Genomic DNA, 22,697 nt, shown 5'->3' with positions numbered 1-22,697 from the left:
TTTTTGAGATTGAGAAACCGCCATAGACACTTTCAGGACTCCACAATTAAAAGGAAGCACATGATAAACCTGCTCCAAATGTCATAGGCAACAATGTTTAGACCTGTTATGCTGCAGTTTAGACATCTCTACCTCTGTGGGGTGGTTTCGAGTATGAGGCCAAACGCCACTTGGCGATTTGGCTACACCTGTAATGCAGCAGCTTGTCTGTATTGAGTAGATTGTAAAGTTGGCAACTCAAAGACTGGACTTTGGTTCTTGGGAGTTACAACGGGCTTTCTTCGGGCAAACAAAAATACACCGAAGTGCAGGTAGAGTTTAGTCGAAAAATAAAGGAGTGATATTTTTATGCATTTTAAACCATTTCACTGTGGTCTACCTAAACTGTAAATGCTATGTTTGGGTCTGAATTCTTCATTAATTCAACTCCACAGGTCCATATTCAGCCCTATTTCTGACTACCGACACCAGAAAGGTTGTTTTGAGGGGTCCTATTTTGCTAAATCCACCTTTATTAGTCTTTGGTACATTTATTTGTATATTTGGGGACCTAATAGTTCAAAAAGTTTGAGGCGCAAAGCAATCTTTATATTAATTTTAGCAAAAATCAAGTGGATTTCTACAATCTGTTCATCTATAACTAGTTAAGTCATGACATTTGCATATATAAGGTCAAGACTTCCGACGAACATTTCTCCAAGTACGCAGTAATTTTTTTTATCAGCAGCAGCAATTGTAGTAAAAACTGAAAATATATCCAAACTTTGAGCCGATTACCTAAAATGTTCAGTTATTTTTGAACAGGACAGAGCACCTGGAGGAGGCGGGGCATGAAGTGGCTCATTTGCATTAAAGGGCCAACGCTCCAAATGGCCTTTCTGGTGTCATTACTCAGAAATAGGGTTGAAGATGGACCTGTGGAGTTGAATTAATGAAGAATTCAGACCCAAGCATAGCATTTACAGTTTATGTAGACCACAAGGAAATGTTTAAAAATGCATAATTCCATTTTTAAAAAAAGCTAAGTATCACTCCTTTAACACATTTGACCTTATCCTCTGGTTTAGCATCAGGCTCCACCGTGCACCAGCGTACTTTCCAAATGTTTTATCTGTAAATCTTGAGTGAAGGAAGTGAAAGGGACAGGATGTTCACTTTAGCGGAAAGATGGAGCATAAAATAGTGAAGGGCAGCGGTTGTGGCTTTATCTGCTAACATGTACTGCAGAGTGGTGTTAAAACCACAGAGCTTGTGTTTGGATTGGACTTGTCCAAATAGCACAGTGTTGGCACATACCGAAAAGTTTTTTGCATTAACCTGAGGTGAAGTGAGTTAAACTTAGACTAGAATTAGACATTTTTTCTTTCATTATATATCACATTCTTTAACCAGGTTACCCTCTAGGTTTACCCTGATTACATCAGGGTTTCTGCACGTATCAGCAAATCTAATTTAATGCTTTTTAATGCCACTTTAAACTAATTTAAAGCCCGTGTCCAACTGCAGATAGTTTTATGAAGGTTTATCGTCGACAGGCTTTAATCAGGTTCTTAATAGTTTCTCCTCCAATCATTTCTGCTAAAACTTTTCCCATTTTTCCGACATTTGCAAACATTCCCTCTGCTCTTTCGCCACAGCATGAGCAAGCTCACAGCACGTTGCGTTCCAAGCATCTGGTGTTGTGACTTCGTGCACCGGGTGTAAACAATAGACAATTACAGGGTTCCACCTGTCAATCATCACACTATACTTCAGATCAAAATGATTAAATGTTTATTTAGTCAATATAAATCACAAATAATGTTTTTTTTTTTTTCCCATCAAGTGTATTTAATCTTTTAATGCCTCTGAACATTGAATTTAATGCTTTTTAACACCATTTAAGGCCTTAATTTTTGCAAAATCTATTTAATGACTTTTAATGCTTTTTAAAACCCTGTACTTAAAACCTGTGATATATCGCTACTGATGCTGGGGTTGTGATGAATCAGGTTGCAGGTAAAAACAGCACTGTAGACTGCTGGTTACATTCCCAAAATTGTCAATCACTATCCCACAATAGTGTGTTTTGGTATCCAATAGAAAAACACGAGCGCAGATGCGTCTGCAGATCAGTCATTCAGACAGAGTGTCAACTTATTAGCAGCACAAATACAAACAGGAGACAAACAGACATTGACTTAACCACACCGGCGTGCGCACACATGCTGAACAGATGTGGATTTGTGCATATCAGAGGCGCACACACACAAAAAAAGACAGCTACATAGTCTCTCCCACAGACACACACACACACAAGCAGTTAGTGGCTGATGATGTGTGTTATGACAAGCAGAATTCGCAGAGAAAAGACAGGAAAATTGAACATGGAGAGAGGACAGAAGGGGTAGGCGAAGGAGGGAAGGGTGTGCAGTTACAAATCAGTCTGAGGTTTGTGCTTATATGTAATAATAACCAGGCTTTGTGCGCTGTGTGTGCATCCATCGTGTACATCCCAAATGGCGCCATTGTTGTGGTTGTTGTTCATCAATAAAATCCCCACAAGAAAAGGACCACTTTAATGTGTGTCATCATTCAACTACATGACTGTTTGTGAATATATATGAATCTTAAAATGATGTGGCTAGAGTTGTTTGAATAAATAAACTTGCAGCTTAAAGATAAATGAATTAAGCAGTGAAGCATTTGTATTTTTTTTTTTCCGTCTCTGAGATGGTGCAGAAGACAAAAAGCACTAACTGATAAAGGGGAAAAGAGCAAACGGAGAGAGGGGTAGGGAAAGAAATGGGCATGTAAAGTGTTGTTAATTGCTTTGTTAGTGACTGCAGGGAGGGAAGAGGAGGAGGACGACGAAGGAGAGGCAGTGAGAGTGTTGAGAAAAGGCACGAGAGGAAACCCAGAGAGAGGGAAGATAGGGGAGGCAGGACATATCGGACTGCACTGATTACTGCTTTGTAACAGAGATCGGAGACAGGAGGGAGAGAGTGAAGGGAGGCAGTAAACAGACTAAGGTCAGAAAGGTATGAAGGAATCCAAGGCAATGCTCTGCTTGATTACAAAAGAAGAGCCACACCAGCACAGATGGAGGAATGGGAGGCATAAAGAGTACCAGAGATGAAAAGAGGAATGGAGCACAAGGTGACAGGTAGAAAAGAATTTGGAGTTTGTCTGCATGTGCATGCATAATGCATGTGGCATAAGTAAGCACACATGTGTATGAGACATCCTGCGTCGCAATTTCAGTCTCAAGTGAAGCAAATTCAGATTCCATGAATAAACTGAGTCTTATAAAAGCCAAAAAAAACAACCTTGTCTCTCTCGCTCTCTCTGGGCGTTTTCACACTGGGTATCCAAGTACGTCGGACCCCAAAGTCTGCTTAATTTTATCAATGTGAATGCAAATGTTCCATGAGCGAGCACTGTTCCTGAGTCCAGCTGAGAAAGTAGTCCTGGGTACGGAGTGTGTGGACTCCAGTACGGTATGTTGCAGTGTGAAAGTGATCCGTGCCCAAGAACAGACGTGACCTAATCATCACTCCAACAACGGAAGTGACCTGATCACCACTCCGACAACGGAAGTGATCTGATCACCACTCCGACAACGGAAGTGACCTAATCACCACTCCAACAACGGAAGTGACCTGATCACCACTCCGACAACGGAAGTGATCTGATCACCACTCCGACAACGGAAGTGACCTAATCACCACTCCGACAACGGAAGTGATCTGATCACCAATCTGACAACGGAAGTGACCTAATCACCACTCCGACAACAGAAGTGATCTGATCACCACTCCGACAACGGAAGTGATCTGATCACCACTCCGACAACGGAAGTGACCTACTTACCACTCCGACAACGGAAGTGACCTAATCACCACTCCGACAACGGAAGTTACCTAATCACCACTCCGACAACGGAAGTGACCTAATCACCACTCCGACAACGGAAGTGACCTAATCACCACTCCGACAACGGAAGTGACCTGATCACCAATCTGACAACGGAAGTGACCTGATCACCACTCCGACAAAGGAAGTAACCTAATTACCACTCCGACAACGGAAGTGACCTAATCACCACTCCGACAACAGAAGTGACCTACTTACCACTCCGACAACAGAAGTGACCTAATCACCACTCAGACAACGGAAGTGACCTAATCACCACTCTAGCAACGGAAGTGACCTGATCACCACTCTAGCAACGGAAGTGACCTGATCACCACTCCGACAACGGAAGTGAGCTAATCACCACTCCGACAACAGAAGTGACCTGATCACCACTCCCATAACGGACGTGACCTAATCACCACTCCGACAACAGAAGTGACCTAATCACCACTCCGACAACGGAAGTGACCTAATCACCACCAGACCATAGACAGCGCTCCTGTTGCCTCCTGAAAAAGCCCTGGATCCACGCAGCACGGGCTTGCCTTAACAACCGAACCACTCGGTGATATATCGGGGACAACGAAGGTCGCTCTTCTTCACTTTACTTCAAACTAGCTAACAGATAGACAAGTATTGACGCCATTGTAAACAAATGAACACAACAGGTGCTCCATCGATGACGTAAGGGTTTGTCTTCATCTGACTAGCAACAGAATTCTTTCCACACCACCACCTACTGTTTCAGCCCTGTAACACCCACTCATACTTGGACACGGGCTGCGGTACGTGTTTGTGAACGCAACATCTGCGGGAAAGGTGTGAGTGTATCCAGGTATGGCACGAGTCCGGATACCCAGAGTGAAAACCCCCTCTGGCTCCCATATGGTCATAAATTGATATTTTGTCACCAACTTGGACTGTGTGTCCATGCTAAGAGTCTTTCTGTCCCTCTGATACTCTTATGTTGTAATATGTCAAAGTCTCCTCTGTTGCTCAGAACAGTATGGGCCAACTCCAGAGAACAGATGTAGCCTGTTGCATTCAGCTGTGATGGAGAGAGCAGCAGTGAAGCAGGAGGTTTTCTTTTCTAAGCTCAGGTCACACATCACACTGAAAACACAGCACGCCTTAATGGCTTCGTCGCCGAGTTGCTTTATGGACTATTACAGAAATTGTTTCCTCTTCGAGGGCAGATTTCTCCCTCTGTGATTGTTAAGTATTATAGCAAAACAATGAGTCAAGGAACCACAAAACCATCACCGAGACCTGGTGTTAACAGTCATGTCCTGCTGAATAACACAATTGCAATGAACACTGACATGACATTGAGGCGACTGCGCGGACATTTATTCACTGAGGCAGGAAACGACAGAAAACTGAGCTGCAAAAGCCAACAGTAAGTTGCACTGGCTCATTGAGTAGAGTGCCAACCACACAAAATATATTCAATCATACACTACCAGTCAAAAGTTTGGACACCTTCTCTTTTAAATGACATGAAATGGACCACAGATGGCCAACAAGTACTCAGCATCACTGGGAACTCCTTCAAGACTTTTGGAAAACATTTCAGGTGACTACCTCATGAAGCTCATCGAGAGAATGCCAAGAATGTGCAAAGCAGTAAGAAAAGCAAAATGTGGCTATTTTGAAGAATCTAAAATATAAAACATGCTTTGAGTTATGTCACATGTTTTAACTCCATAATTCCATATGTGTTCATTCATAGTTTTGATGCCTTCAGTGAGAATCTACAATGTAAATAGACATGAAAATAAAGACAAACCAGGTGAGTCCAAACTTTTGACTGGTAGAGTAAATTAACCCTTTATCGAGCAAGTTTCTGGTAATTTCCACACACACATTACAAGACAGTTACAGCAACAGTTACAGAGAGGCCAGTGAGTCAACAATCTCGGGTCCAATGTGGTCTCCAGGGTTTGTAAGGTCCACCTCTGCATGAACAGTGAGTGGACCTGCTTTGTTAGGTACCATGAAGTAATGGTACTAATGTAAGGAAGGATGTTGAGACAGGTGTTTGGATCAGCACTTATGTTATAAGGTTCTAAAAAATAATGTTCTTTTCACCTTACCTCTGTTTTTCTTGTATGTTTTATATATCTACTTCTTGGATTTTTTTTTTTTTTTTTTTTTTGACACTTACAGGTAAGGAACCAAATATGGTAACTTCACTGCCCTTGATTTTCTACATAATAATAATTACAAAAAAAAAAAAAAAAAAAAATCACAAAAATAATACATTCTTATTATGTCCTCCAGGTTGAAATTTTGAATGTGTGCCTTGTAAAGGGTTAAGTTTACATCAAACTGTGCTTGATGTTCATATCTATCAGTATTTTTTTTTTTTTTTTTTACTAATTCCGCACTAATTCTGCTTGTTGACAGGTGTCTGCATCAGCACTTATGTTGGACTAATGTTCTAAAAGGGATGTCCTAATGCTGTAAAATACATATTCCTTTCACCTTACATGTGTTTTTCTTGTATTTTTTCATATTTACACCTTAGATTTTTTTTTTTTTCTTGCCACTATCAGGTAAGGAACCAAATATGGTAACTTAATTGACTACATTTTCTACATGACAATACAAAATTTTGAAAATTTCACAAACGCAATTAAGTGTTATTATGTCCTTCAATAACACACCAAGGCTGAAGGGTTAAGTTTACATCAAACTGGGCTTGATCTTCATATGTATGATTAATTTTATTTTTGTGTTTTTTTTTTTTTTTTTACTAATTCCGCACTAATTCCATTCGTTGACAAGTGTCTGTATCAGCACTTATGTTAACCTAATGTTCTAAAATACATATTCCTTTCACCTTACATGTGTTTTTCTTGTATTTTTAAGCAAATATTTATGCCTAAGATTTTGTGTTTTGGCCACTTACACTTAAGGAACCAAATATGGTAACTTCATTGATCTTGATTTTCTACGTAAAAATACAAAATTGTGAAAAATATCACAAACGCAATTAAGTGTTATTATGTCCTTCAATAACACACCAAGGCTGAAGGGTTAAGTTTACATCAAACTGGGTTTGATCTTCATATGCATTAGTAATTTTATTTTTATTTTTTTATTTTTTGCTAATTCCGCACTAATTCCATTTGTTGACACGTGTCTGTATCAACACTTATGTTGGTCTAATGTTCTACAATACATATTCCTTTCACCTTACATGTGTTTTTCTTGTATTTTTAAGCAAATATTTATGCCTTAGATTTTGTTTTTGGCCACTTACACTTAAGGAACCAAATACGGTAACTTCATTGACCTTGATTTTCTACGTAACAATACAAAATTTTGAAAAATTTCACAAACGCAGTTAAGTGTTATTATGTCCTTCAATAACACACCAAGTTTGAAAGGTTAAGTTTACATCAAACTGGGCTTGATCTTCATATGTATGATTAATTTTATTTTTGTGTATTTTTTTTTTTTTTACTAATTCCGCACTAATTCCGTTCGTTGACAAGTGTCTGTATCAGCACTTATGTTAACCTAATGTTCTAAAATACATATTCCTTTCACCTTACATGTGTTTTTCTTGTATTTTTAAGCAAATATTTATGCCTAAGATTTTGTGTTTTGGCCACTTAGACTTAAGGAACCAAATATGGTAACTTCATTGATCTTGATTTTCTACGTAAAAATACAAAATTTTGAAAAATTTCACAAACGCAATTGGGTCAAAACACAGTAATGTCCCATCAGAGCGCAAACTTTAATTGATTACCATTCCAACATTTATTTCAATATAAAGTAGCTCCTTGTTTTGGATAATCCCTTATAGTCCAAGTAAAGCAAAAATTTATTTAAAAGTAAAAATGTGGGGCATTTAGCAACACTAATCTGTCAAATTGTCTCTAAAATGTCCTGTCAGAGAGATTTTGAATACCGTGTTTTGACCCAGTTAAGTCTTGCTATGTCCTCCAGCAACACACTAAGGTTGAAATGTTGAATTTCACATTATTTCTATGAAGGGTTAATAAAATAACATCAAATTCAAATCGATACACATTCCTGCAGTATAGCGGCTGACTGTAGCGCAGCTGTGTGATCTATCTCGGTGTAAATCCAAACTAACAGGGCTTTCCGTGCGTCTGAGTAATGGAAATGAGCTATCAGATCAAGTTAGTTCGACTGAATCAGTTTTCCCAACAGCACCGTTTTACATAACTAAGCAACAAGCTCCGTTTCACTTTTAATTCCTTTAGCGTGTTTCACGTTCAGCATTTCCCCCCCATATTATGCACTCTGATACTTCACATCTTCCACTCATAAAAGGCTCAACTGCTTATTTATATTTCATGAATCCAGACTGTTTTAATAGCACAGGATCAGATTTTATTGACCACCCCGCTTCTTTTCTTTTTGGTGCATCAGCCTCCGTCTCGCAGCTTCCTTTCATAATTGGCTGTGCACGCTGTCACTGAGCCGAGTGCGTCGGTCCTCCTGACTTTAGGCTGCAATTAGTGATACGCTCTGTCATTTATTGATTCTCTGATTGATTTTCTCTTCATGTAAAGCAGGACTCTCTCAGAAAGACACACTGAAATTATTCGCCGGTAAAGCTTTTGGATTAAAGAGATGTTCTGTCTCATTAACAACCACATAATATAATAAAAGCTGGAATTATGCAGATGTTTCCACTGACAAATGACTCCCAAACGGCTCTAATTTAACCCATGGCGATGATGACAGCAGCTTCTTCTAACACAAAGCATCTATTATTAGGATTTCTCTGCATGAAACGTCATCTTTTAGCATAATTTGGTTGAAGAATAGCAGAAAGTCTTTGCCACTTACCGGTATCGAGCTTGGTTCCCTTGGCACAGGCTACGATGGCGCCCATGCTTGGTTGAGAGGTCATCCCGGCCATAGAGTCGACCTGAGGACATACCATCACAATGATTACAATTGGATCATGGGTCAGTTCTTTCCAAATAGAGCTAGCATACAATGATAGTCAGAGATGTTGTCGAGTTTTCATATCTGTCAATATCATTTATGACTGTGATGAATGTTAAATCATTATTTCTGGTGCTGAGAGAAAGGTAAAGAAATCAAATAAAAACACAACTTGCATAACTTCCTCAAAGTGCTTATTTTGTTGATTTTCTTTCCTTGTGTTTTTTTTTTTTTTTCTCTTTTTGATTTAATATTCTCAAAGTCCTCATTTTGCAATCTGAGTTGTTATTTAACAAGATGATTACAACATGAAAAAAAAGAAAATTACTTGTGTCTCTTAAATCATTCTTTTTCATATCATATCATTATCGAATTACCAAATAGAAGAAGATTTCAGTAATTTAAAAGGAGAACATTCAACAAAATAAAACCTCAAATACGAAAAAGAAATTTGTGAAATTACAATAATACACACAGCCTGGCTGATGAAAACTGCAGGATTTAGGCAAGTAAATAGATAAGACCCTTCCATTTAGATAATTACAGCAGTGACTGATATGTTTTAGCTGTGTGGAAATGTCCATAAACTTTACACTATTTTACATCTGCTCAAACATGCTTTTTGGTCTTGAATACTCAGTACAAATATTAGCTATGGCTTCATATTTTTTGTTATTTCCAGGCAATTTTTAGCCTGTGTGAGGGTAAAACGTTATACAGGGTGTATTAAAAAACCTATAGATTCAGAAAAATTAACCCCAGTTCCACATTTGATAATTTTTTGGAATTTTTTTTTAATGGATGTCAGTAGGTAGGGGATTGGTGCATATTTATCCAAATTTACAGACCCAGGTTTTCATGCATGAGTGAGCAGGGGCAAATTGCGCAATCCAAGTTAAAACTGGTTTGCGCGAAGTAGCGGTGGGATTTTAATCCAATAAAAGGTCAAAGGTTAACCCTCACCCTAACCCTAATGCCGCGTTTCCACTCGGCTCGGCTCGGCTCGACTCGGGTACCAGGTCCTATTCCTGGCGATCGTTTCCATTACAGGATACTACCGACTTTACAGTACCTGGACGTCATAGCGATGCGGCGCGTTACTTCCGTGTCGTCTGCTCAGAGAGTTGCTGATAAACTCGCTCGTTTCACGTTGTCTCGTCAAGCTCATGCTGAATTTTTACGTCTGAACCTCCTCGGCAAACCATGGTGTAGTTTTACAGGCTGTTATCATGTGTACAGGGTGGGGAAGCAAAATTTACAATATTTTGAGGCAGGGATTGAAAGACAGTGTATGACCAATTAGTTTATTGAAAGTCATGAGAATTTATTTGCCACAAGAAAATTGACATAATAGAAAATGTTTTTATTCTATGTGTCCTCCTTCTTTCTCAATAACTGCCGTCACACGCTTCCTGAAACTTGCGCAAGTGTTCCTCAAATATTCGGGTGACAACTTCTCCCATTCTTCTTTAATAGTATCTTCCAGACTTTCTCGTAATAGTTTTGCTCATAGTCATTCTCTTCTTTCCATTATAAACAGTCTTTATGGACACTCCAACTATTTTTGAAATCTCCTTTGGTGTGACGAGTGCATTCAGCAAATCACACACTCTTTGACGTTTGCTTTCCTGATTACTCATATGGGCAAAAGTTTCTGAAAAGGTATGGATAATAGTGTTAGGTATGATTATGACATCAATATATGTTTGGTTTCAAAACAATTGACGTAGTGCCTGCTGAGAAAAAACAACTAAATGTTCATTGTAAATTGTGCTTCCCCACCCTGTATTAACCTACCGCTACATTTACTGTAAACTTCTGCATCGGTTTTTTGTAAAATGGCGGGTCAAAGAGACGACTCTCTGACCAATCAGTGGTCTGCAGTGTTTACACATCATGTTTTAGTATCTGGTCCCAAGTCCTGGAACCTCGGCAGAGGTGATACAAAAAAACTAGTACCGGTTACCAGATTCCAGGCCCAGTTTCGTAACAGAAACACAAAAAGGCCGAGTCGAGTCGAGTCGAGTTGAGCCGAGCCGAGCCGATACCAGGTAGTGGAAACGTGGCATACCTTGGCCTGTCCTCAGTGACATTGTCAGGCCTAAACAAGTTGAATTACTTTGAAAGGTAGGAACAGCTGCAATGGGTAAAGAAATGAAACTGACACGGTGGCCAAAGTGTTAATGCTATAACCTGGCAATTTTGTGGAAAACAAGATGGATGCTCATTGTCCCCTCCCATGACCTTTGATTGGATTTAAATCCCACCGCTATTTCACGCAAACCAGTTTTAACTTGGACTGCGCAATTTGCCCCTGTTCACTCATGCATGAAAACCTGGGTCTGTAAATTTGGACAAATATCCACCAATCCCCTACCTACTGACATCCATAAAAGAAAATTCCAAAAAATAATCAAATGCAGAACTGGGGGTAAGTTTTCAAAATGTATAGTTTTTTTTTTTTATACACCCTGTATAGCGTCGGATCTCAGCTTTCCGATGCCGTTTGAATTTGGTGGATAGCAGAAACGGTTCAGGAGTTACATTCATTTTTTCTTTAAAGTGCAAAATGCAGCTGCTGTTGTTAAAGGGTTAGGAACGCCACTTATCAGCGAGGCCAATCAGAATAAAGGCTTTGATTTTCCAGAGAGAACAAAGACTGGACTGTGTGACAATGGAGAAAGGTGAATAGGTGCTGTAATTAAAGCTAAATCCAGTCTAGGAAAACAATAATGTGGGCCATTTTCTTGTCCAGGCACATATTGCAAAATGAAAATATTTCACGATAACAATAATCACTGCCTTATTACCCAACCTGACATGTTGCATTTGATTTGAGAAAACATGGTGAAATATTCTATTCATTCCATATACTATCACCTTACAACTGATTAGTAAGTGACAGTGGTACAAAAGCTGTTCAATTTTTCATTTAAAGTCGTATAAAAACCTGCCTTGGCTGTCTGCCCTACTCCAGTGAGTGCATTTTTTCATTGTGCTTCATCTTGTGTGATATGGTGCATGAATATTTTATTACTTGGCAAAGTGTAAAGACAAGGGTTAGTGAGAAGACAGCAGCTAACTAAATAAACCAGTGGAACCAGTACAAACAAGCGTTTTAGAGAATGTGTCAGCCCCACAGTGGACAGGCAAGTGTTTGTTTTTTCCTTTTATACAGTATAGTGCAGCGAGGAACTGAAGAGCAGAACCAAAGCAGTAAATAGAAGCCAATTGTTTTAATGAAAACGTCCTTGCTGAGAGCATGCATCAACGCACACAGAAAGGGAAATGTTCCTGGCTTTAAAAATGGTTCTTTCTCTGTTTCAGGGACGTTACACAATGGCAACTGGTGGAGCATTAATCTTTGTTCATGCTGTCGACATAACTTGTAGATAAATCAAAGCTTACAAATAAGTATTGCGTGAAGGTTTTGGTGCTGGTTTTAATTAGATGACTCAGATTTCGCTCTTGTCATAACATGCTGTCTGTAAGGCTAGGGTTAGAAAACACGAAACGGTACCATCACTATTCCCCTGGGTCTTTATTAGGAAATCCCCTTAGTGTTTTAGAGCAGTGCTTTAGATAAACCATAATACAGAAAAAAACAACACTTTTGGTCAAACACACAACAGTGCGAAGAGTAAAAGATCTTTTTCCTGGCTTCTGACTACATGTTGATTTGGATTTTTATTTAGATAATACCTATATTCTGCCTAGTCTGGCCAGCCATCTGGTTTTCTCAGTCTATTCAATACAGAGAAAACAGTCTGGAATTGGACCAGTCACTGTGAGATATGCATGATCTATTCCAGTGTTTTTCAACCGTGGGGTCGCCTGAAATTTCTAGTAATTGATAAAAATAAAAATGTACTAATAAAAAATATATGCTGAATTAAGAGAGATAATCCCAATCCATAAAAGACGTGACAAACTGTGAAGCTGAAACTGAAGCACTGTGGTTCTGTTTATCTGTCAAATGTTCATTGTGGTCAGTTTCAGATGCTGCAGCTCTTTCAGAAATTCATAGTTTGAGTTCTTGTTTGTTCAGTATTAATTGTCAGCCTTGTAAATCCAAGCTGGACTGACTGTACATATCCTGACCAAGGCAAATAAAATTCTCACTTTGTGCAGTAATCTACACCTGGCTTTTCTGCCTCCGTCCATAATAATATACATTATATAGAATAAATGTCGTCTAAAATTAACGTCTATTTGCAACATAGTCTAGGGTCAAAACACAGTAATGTCCCGTCAGAGAGAGAAGTTTAATTGATTGTCATTCCAACATTTATTCAGTATAAAGTAGCTCCTTGTTTTGGATAATCCCTTATGGTCTAATTGAAGCAAAAATGAATTTAAAAGTAAAAATGTGGGTCATTTAACCTTCATCCTACCAAGCGGGGTCATTTATGACCCCAGACATTGTTTCATGTGTGTCATTGTGTGTTAAACTGAAACATTTATTCATGGTTTCAGGAGTTTGTTCCTTGGTGTCATCCGGTGTTTGTATTGTAAAAAGTTTTGGATCATCACATCAACTGAACTTGTTATGATGGACTGAGTGTCCGGGGTCATGGATGACCCCAGCATTTTTTTCCCAAATTGGCAGTATGTGACTGATGACACATATGTTTTCTAACATACTTACCTGTAATAATCTATCTGTAACATGATATTCTTTTCCTTTACAGTGAAATATGGCTTTGAGAGGTAGACCTGCTCGATATACTGCTGCACAAGCATTTGTCAGATTAGTTGTTTGTTGATTGTTCCATTGACCATTTCACAATAAACATCACTACAAAATGTATTTTTATAGTTTGGTTACATTGCTGCATACTAACTATTTGACTAAGTGACATATCATGACAATTTTTTTCAATTCATACTGAATTGCATCCAAAATAAGACTGGGGTCATAAAAGACCCCACTTGGTAAATTTTGTATGTAAACTGTCATGGTAGGATGAAGGTTAACAACACTAATCGGTCAAATTGTCTCTAAAATGTTCCGTCAGAGAGATTTCGAATACCGTGTTTTGACCTAAAGAATAATTACACTGGTCAACAACAAATTTATTGTTTAAGTTTTTTGAGTTGATTTAGGATAATTTTGGTGTGCTGAATCCAAAAATCACATTAATTTTGCTCAATCAGGTCAACTTTCTCAACTATGCTACGTATTGGCTTTTTAACATTTTTGCTTACATTTATGGGCATTTTCACATCATATGATGCAGAATTCTTTCATATTTCTTGCAATAAATGAGTTCTGAAAATTTTTCTTTTGCCAATTTATGATTAATGTTTTTTTTAATATTACAGGTGAATGAAATGGCTTCGACTAGAAGATCTTGCAAAAATAAGGCTGACGTATTCTGCTGCATCTGCGTTGAATACACCATTGTACCTAACAGGAATCAAGTCAGAAGTTTCATAAAGTGTGCTTACCAATCTTATTTTGGTATTAATTATTATATTTTGTGAGAAGATGAAATTTTTCAAAATCAAATTAGCAAAAAAACCTGACCTGATTGAGAAAAACAGATGTCATTTTTGGATTTAGCGGTGCAAAATGGTCCTAATTCAGTTGAAAAAACCTAGACAACTTGCAAAAAACATTTTTTTGTAACCCAGTGTTATAGAATAATTACAGTATTGCTATGAACTGCTCTAAAATGTCACATATTTCTCTACTGATGAAGCTTGTCTCCCAGTAAACTCATGGGCACCAGTACTGATAAGATTCAGGGTCGGTTCTGCTCACTGAAGAAGATCCTGTGGCTACAGAAGCTAGGACCTCGCATTCCAAAAGATACATGTCTAAAACAACGATCATGACACTTCACGTTGCACATCCCAGTAACAAGACGTGGACTGACGGTTGGCAAGTCACGTCAATAGATGAGGTCCAATCAGAAGACAGAGTCCGATGACGTTGCCCATTGTTCCGGGTGGAGTCACCCAAGAAGATAATTGTCAACCACACCTGGTATTCGGGGCTCTTTGACTCGAGGTCCTGCGGGAGCTTTTGTCCAGACAGACCAGCGCTGGCTATTATTGTCAGGATCTGTGCCTGTGTGACTCTCGGCTCCTCCCTCTTGGTTGTGGATCTGTGCCTGTGTGACTCTTTGCTCCTCCCTTGTGGTCATGGTCTGTGCCTGTGTGACCCTCAGCTCATCCTTTGTCATAATCATTATCATCATCAGACTCACCTGCTGGCGCTGCGTGGCTGCAGCCAATTACCATTGGCCTACTTAAGGATTAGGTTTGCAGCCATGCAGCGCTGGTCCATTTCTCCTCATTCCTTTCCATAGCCCGGACAATTACCCATATTCATCCACGGACTCTGACCCAGGTGTTGTATGTTTTTTTTTTATGGACTCTGTTTCTCATTTAGCTTTTGTGTTAGGTTTTTGTATTTTGTTAAATAAACTTTTTTTTTTTTTTTTTTCCCTTCAGTACCGAGCATTTGAGTCCTTTCTTTTCCCCTTTGTGACAATTATATTTCACATGTGATCAGAATAAATTCTTAAACTGAGACCAAGTGCATCCTGAACTCGTCTTTGGAGCTTCCAATCAACGAACACGAAAAATCCTAACAGACCCCATAGCTAACTATTACATGGTCAAAAACGAATTAACTTCAGCAAAAAAAAAAAAAAAAAAAGTCTCTGTTTTGAATGTCTGGGGTCGCCAGATATTTATGATTTTAACCCTTAATAGGTAACCTGGGGTCCCAGCAGACCCCACGTTTTTTAATTTTTTATGTTTTCTATGTTTTTATTTGAAGCTCGTGCGTGTTACTTCATCTACCCTCCTAGTATAGGGATCTGAAAAGTAAAATGGAACCAAAAAATTAACTCGTAGAATAATATAGACAATACAGACATTTTGGGGTCGCCCGTGACCCCAGATTACCTTTAACATATATTGATTTATTGTTTTTCCATTTCAGGTATTTCAGAATATGATCAATAAATGATATTATAAATTTCTAATAACGCTAACCTTCGGTGCTTTAATCTTTTTTGAGTAATTTTAACATTGTGTGAGGCCATGGCTAAGAGGAAAACTCTAAGTGATGAAGATATTAGGATAGAGCTTGCAGATTTACAAGTAGAATCTGAATCAGATGATGACCATTTATCGATTGATAGTGTTTATGACGTCAGTTTTCCTTCTGTGAAGACTGTTTGTGAGCACCTATTCGTACTACCCAATTATGTAGTTAGTTTAGTTTTTAGTTCTAGTTTAGTTTTTAGAGAAACTTTATTGAAACTGTATTGCAAATGTGTTATAGCAATGTAGTGTGTTTATTTGTAACATGTGAAACTTTTTTGAAATTTTCTGTTAACTTTAGTGAAGGAAATACTTCATGCAGTAAAGGAGAATTTATTTGGAAAATAAAGCACAATTTTGTTATATTTTTTTTCGTTTCATTGCTATCCTTTCATATTATAAGCAATGAAGTATTGTAACTGACTAAAAAATAACATTTTTAGATGTTTTTATCACCGTAGGTAACCTGGGGTCTAGCTGGACGCCAGGTTACCTGTAGCTGTGGGGGGCACCATGGGTACCTATTAAGGGTTAAAATGGGGTCACAAACCAAAAAAAGGTTGGAAACCACTGATCTATTCTATACCAAACCAATCACAAGCCATGCGACTTCTTTTTGTCGAGAGTCAAACTCGTTTTAGTTCAGGGGCCACATTCAGCCCAATTTGATCTGAAGTGGACCAGACCAGTAAAATAATAGAAAAATAACCCATGAGTAATGACAATTCCAAATTTTTCTCTTTATTTTATGACAAAGTAAGTCAAATGTTCACATTTATAAACAATCCTTTCAAAAAGAAACGCGAATAACATCAATAACCTGACATTTCTTAAGAAAACTAAGCGCAACTTTAGCAATATTATGTCTCAACTCATCATTTACACATGTTTAGCGGGTCTACAAATACACAAAACATTTACTAACAGACAGAATATTGGTAAAATTGTAGTTTGGAATTTGGAGCTGTTATTATTTCTAGGTTATTCTGCTATTATTTTAATGGTCCAACCCACTTCAGATGAGTTTGAAATCCTTGATTGTTAATGTTTCCAGTGTAATTTTTGTTCTTAAAAAATTCATCCCACGGGCCATATATTTGACGCCCCTGATCTAATACATTGTGCTCTTTGGCAGAACTTATTATTATCAACACTCTAATGATAATTTTAGGTCTTTTTTTTTTAATATTTCAAACTATAAGTACTACATCTAGGCCCATTAAAAATGATAAACAAGCCAAGAACAAAATTTTTCCACCTTTTCCATAATGACAGTGGATGATGCCAAACCTATCTCCAGCACTGGCACAGGACTAACAAAGTGTGGAAACAGTTCTGTCAGTGTGAGACTAAATTGTCTGCAGTGATTAAAGCCCAGATTTAAACCACGATGCCAGGCATTCACAGTAGGGTCCGATCAAGCGGTAACACATGGACACATTTGGTGTTCAACAATCTCTGTCATGTAATCAGAGTAACTTATATGCATGTATTATACATATTTGAGTAGGTATTTAGAAGCACTTTAACCTTATGTGGAATAAAATTTGGGGAGATAAAATTTTGAGGCGAAAAATGACAAACATGGTAACATGAGAACTTGAAACAAATAAAATAAAAGTCTTATGATTTACACAAACATTCAAAACATGCGGTTCTGGACAGAAATTGATATCAAGTAGGACAAAAGCTTTTAGATATTATGTTCAGTTATGCTGAAAATAAATGTTGGAGTAAAATATTGAAAAGTCTCTGTTTTATTGACATGAGAATGTGGTAACAAGTGGACAGGTTGCCATAGCAACACGTGGACGACTCCTTACCATCGTATGCATTACCCAAGATGTTGACTTATTTTTAAAACAACAAGCCAGATATAATCACAGTGATGTAGTTAATGTTTTTTTTAATACTAACACAGTGTTATTTACATACTGATATAAGTAAATAACAAATAAAGAATCATTTCTCGGTAACAGTTCACAGATAGTCTTTTTAAATGTGACAGATTGAATACATTTTCACATTTTTTAGATCTAATTTTTTGCATCAGGTTCCAGCTATGGCTATGGTTTAAAAAGTATAATCAATAAAATCGGTTGTAACTTTTTTTTTCTACAAGTGGTATTTTTAAAAGGATAACAGTTCCATAAAATAGAGATCTTTAGCTAAATAAAAATAAATGAGGCCACTTGATAAATGATGTGTGCAAATGTACTTTTTCATGTTGATGTTCACTTTAGCTTGATCGGACCCAAATACAGGTTCCTACAGGCGTCTACAAGTTAAATTTATGACTTTTTAAGACTACTTAAAACATAATAATTTAATGCCCATTTCACAGGCATACTGGCAAAAATGTGTGACTCCTAGAATTTAAGAAAACTTATTTATTTACGTTGGCAGAGATTGAATATTACAAACACACTGTACACAGAAGGGAATGTGCTGTGATTTTTTCTCACTGGGGGCTACAAAATTAGCGACAATTGGCTCCTGTTTTCAATGTAAATGGTCAGGTTGGAACTGAGTCGACTAACGTTACTTACTTTGCCGTTTGGATATTTTCCAGTCACATTTAAACACAAAACAGCCAACAAGTTTACAGCAACGTAACTTAAGATCTACTATATCAAATTTAATACATTTTAAAGACTTTTTAAGGTATTAACCCTTTCATGCATGAATTATGAGAACCTTAATCATGATTTTTCTCCTCTGTTTTTATTCCTCTTTAGGCATAAAAAAAATGCAATTGACAGCTTTTTAGGAACCTATTTTTCATGGAGCTGCAAAAATGTCCACTCAAATGGATACGATGCATTTAATTTTTGAAGCAAAGAAACATTTATTTACGGATATACAGTGAAAACTATAAAATATAAACACTTTTAATGCTGCTAATCTGATGTTTTCTCATATTTAAACATACTCTAATACTAGTTCTTACTCACCTCATGGAGATAATATACAAAAAACCCATTTTGTGAAAGAAAAAAATGATAATTACAGTGTAATGACAATTGATTTACACTCAAACATGTTACTGCAGATGAGGTTTATCAAGAACAGCAAAGTTACATATACACAAGTGTCCACTGTGTTGGCTGACAAGGAACTAAAACAACAAAACCCATGAATATACAAGAGGACAGCTGGAGAAGAACTGTCCACTGGAGTGACCAGTATGCATGAAAGGGTTAAATGCAGATTTGTAAAGTCAAGACTTTTTAAGACCCCGCGGGATCCATGTAAATATTTCCTATAGAGCAAAAGGAGGAACATCTTCCCAAGGATTTTACACATAAACTTAAGTGTTGTATGCCATGAGAGCTATGGCTTTGAACTGGAAGCTCCTTCTATAAAGCAACGGATATTAAGAACTATCACAGTGCATCGGACTGGAGAGACTGACTGATGTTACCAAAGGAAAAATGAAGGAATTTGTACAATTATGGGAACCTTATATGAACATTATGGTATCTGGAAAATAGGGATGTGACATACAAATTATTACACTTTTATTGTTATGACTGCTGTGTTTTAATTTTATTTTTCCGTATATGTATACATGTTTATGAGAATATAGGGCAAGTGTGGCTACATATGTAGTTTACCACCACCAGAGTGTGAATGTGAGGGCGAATGAATAATGGATCAATAATGTAAAGCGCTTTGGGTGTCTAGAAAAGCGCTATATAAAATCTAATCCATTATTATTATTATTATTATTATTATTAGTATTAGTATTATTAGTATTATTACCTCCGCCAAGGAGGTTATGTTTTTGCCAGGGTTTGTTTGTTTGTTTGTCTGTCTGTCTGTTTGTTTGTTTGTCTGTCCGTTAGTGTGCAACATAACTCAAAAAGTTATGGACAGATTTGGATGAAATTTTCAGGGTTTGTTGGAAATGGGATGAGGAAGAAATGATTAAATTTTGGTGGTGATCGGGGGGGGCACGGGGGCACTGATCAGCTTTGGCGGAGGTCTGCGCTCTCCGAGTGCTTCTAGTTATTATTATTATTATTATTATTATTATTATTATTATTATTATATATCACTTGGTACAAGTCTACCTGGTGTGTATGGATGTGTGTTCTGATTCATGTTCTTCATATATATTATTATTTACTTTGTTTACCTTTCATTATAAAACTTGAATACCAATAAAAATATTGTGAAAAAAAAAAAAAAAAAAGAGGACCATCTACTCACCGCCACGTCCACAACATCAGCTCCAGCTTCGGCACAGGCCAACATTGCAGCTACACCTGCTCCTGCAGTGTCATGTGTATGGACGTGGATGGGGACATCAGGGAAGCGGTCTCTCAGGGCCCCGACCAGGAGTTTACTGGCCTCTGGTTTCAGCAGGCCGGCCATGTCCTGATGAGAGATGTATAGAGGGTTACAGAAAGCAAAGACCATTAGAAGTCATCTGTGTGTGTGCTTTAAAGGGGTCATATTTATCTAAATCCACTTTTATTAGTCTTTGGTACATTTATTTATGTATTTGGTCCCTAATAGTTCATAAAGTTGAATTTGAACCCTCCAGGTGCTGCAAAGCTATCTTTATATTCATTTTTGTAAAAATCAAGTGGATTTCTACAACCTGTTTTAATTTCTGCTTAATTTGTTACGTCTATAACTAGTTACATCATGACATTTGCACATATAAGGTCAGGACTTCTGATGAACATTTCTCTGAGTACGACATAATTGTTTATCAGCAGCAGCGGTTGTAGTAAAAACTGAAAATATGTCCAAACTTTGAGCCGATTACCTAAAATGTTCAGTTGTTGGTTGAACACGACAGAGCAGCTTGAAGCAGCTTTTAGCAAGTGGAACAAGCTACCAACTGAACTGAAATCAGCCTCAAATGTGAACATTTTTAAATCCAGGTTAAAAACCTTCCTCTTTTCGTGTGTTTATGAGTAAACTCTTTTCAATCTTGTCTTTTTTTTTTTTTTTAATTCTCTTTATTGAGTTTTTTCACATCGTAACAAAAACATGTTCATGTACATTCATTGTGCTCAATGCAACAAAAATGAGAACACGCAGTAAAACAAAAAGCACACAAACAACAGTAAACACTGAACATCCAAAACCAAACTGAGGACATCATATATCGCCCATCCTAAGTTGTTTACACATTTGCATTATTAAAATAATCAATGAAAGGTTGCCATGTTGAGTCGAATGCATTTAATTTCCCTTTTAATGATTTTTTTTTTTTTTTTTTCCAATTGTAAGTGTTTCATTACTTCTCTCATTAAGGCTGTATGGGCGGGGGGGAGTTTTTTGTTTCCAATTTAATAGGATTAATCTTCGCACTAGCAACACCACAAAACATATCATATTGTTTTTTCAATCTTGTCTTTTAAATGTACTTTTTTATTGTAATGTCTTGCTTTATTTTAATTTTAATGTATGATTTTAATATAACTAATGTCTTTCTTTTATTCTGTGAATGCATTTTAAAATCACATTTTATCCACTGACTGGCTCTGTGGGGTTGACCCCGCTGCTTACTAAATGATGAATGCAATAACTTGGTTGAGTTCTATAATGTTGGGGTGGGGTGGGTGTTTTTTTTTACTTCTTTTTTTGTGTGTGTATATATTTATGTATAATGTAACTGCCTAACCCTGCTGTTTTTTGTCTCCTTTTTGTACTTTTTTCTGAAAACACAATGAAAATTATTTTAAATAAAAAAAAAAAAGTTACCCTGTCTATGAATAGTGCTATACAAATAAACTTGCCTTGCCTAGCAACACAGTCAACAACCTGGAGAGGGCGGGGCATGAAGTGGCTAATTTGCATTTAAAGGGCCAGCGCTCAAAATGACCTTTCTGGTGTCATTACTCAGAAATAGGGTTAAAGATGGACCTGTGGAGTTGAATTAATGAAGAATTCAGACCCAATCATAGCATTTATAGTTTATGTAGACCACAGGGAAATGTTTTAAAATGCATAATTCCATTTAAAAAAGCCAAATATCACTCCTTTAATACCTAATACACAAGCATGTTCAGGATGTACATTCCTAAAATGAGTTGGATTCCTGTAAATTGAACTGTGTGCAAGCCTTAATCAAAATATTCTGTTTTTTTGTGGATTTCTGAATCCCATTTTCATATTGGAAATGGAGTTCCAAACTAAGTTAAACAAGATTAATTTCAACCACCTGCGTTCATCCTCATTAGTGAGAGGATATACACACAACACTGGCCTGAGGCTGCTCATATAAGCTGGAACACAACACAAAGTGTGAACAGTTTGGTGGATTTGGACGAGTAAAAACAGACAAAACAAAGGAGGAGAAAACGGCTCATTTGCAAACATGAATAAAAGGCTACAGTGATAAAAACAGGAACGGCATTGGTGGCGCAATTAGTGGATGAAGAGTAATAAATTCAAGTTAAAAAAGACAACTTGGGTGTTTAGTGAAGGCATTAAATTGCTCTTCAGTCACTGTGATAAACTTGAAGGAAAATAACATCGATTTGAGAGGAGAAATTTGATTTATTCTTATAAAACCCACTTTAATCACAATGATTTCACAAATTATAGCCCGATAATGAGAAACCGATTAAAATTCGGGTTTGTATATTACTCATTAGCATAACAAAAGAGCACCCAAACTTGAGGGTTTCACGCTCTTGTTGATGAATTGATATTAAGAGAAATTAAAGACGTTGGGCTGTGCAGTCTTTAGTGATCGTCGCACTCTATGAAGTTATAAACCACGCTGACTTCTTCTGTTAAAAGTTAACCTCATTAGCGGTGCCAGGCTTTGATGT

The 22,697-nt window shown here is 37.4% G+C and overlaps 1 protein-coding gene and 1 long non-coding RNA gene across 3 annotated transcripts in view; one reads left to right on the top strand and one right to left on the bottom strand.

Annotated features, from left to right (window-relative positions):
- pcxb (pyruvate carboxylase b) overlaps positions 1-22,697 on the bottom strand; it is an 848,274-nt gene that overhangs the window by 127,388 nt on the left and 698,189 nt on the right. For both annotated transcript variants that reach the window (XM_030162429.1, XM_030162430.1), the window contains 2 exons: positions 20,113-20,280; positions 8,734-8,815 (listed from right to left, as the gene is read on the bottom strand). In XM_030162429.1, coding sequence (XP_030018289.1) covers positions 8,734-8,815; positions 20,113-20,280 — 250 coding nt within the window. The remainder of the gene's footprint in view (positions 1-8,733; positions 8,816-20,112; positions 20,281-22,697) is intronic.
- On the top strand, positions 104-20,855 carry LOC115438669 (uncharacterized). Its single transcript, XR_003938129.1, has 3 exons — positions 104-116; positions 2,300-2,301; positions 20,733-20,855. It is a non-coding gene; the product is annotated as an uncharacterized LOC115438669 (long non-coding RNA).

The sequence above is a fragment of the Sphaeramia orbicularis genome, chromosome 18 (genome assembly GCF_902148855.1).
Source record: "Sphaeramia orbicularis chromosome 18, fSphaOr1.1, whole genome shotgun sequence".
NCBI classification, from domain to species: Eukaryota; Metazoa; Chordata; class Actinopteri; order Kurtiformes; family Apogonidae; genus Sphaeramia; species Sphaeramia orbicularis.
Note: the sequence above shows the minus strand (reverse complement) of the source record. Positions and strands in the feature narration are given on the sequence as shown.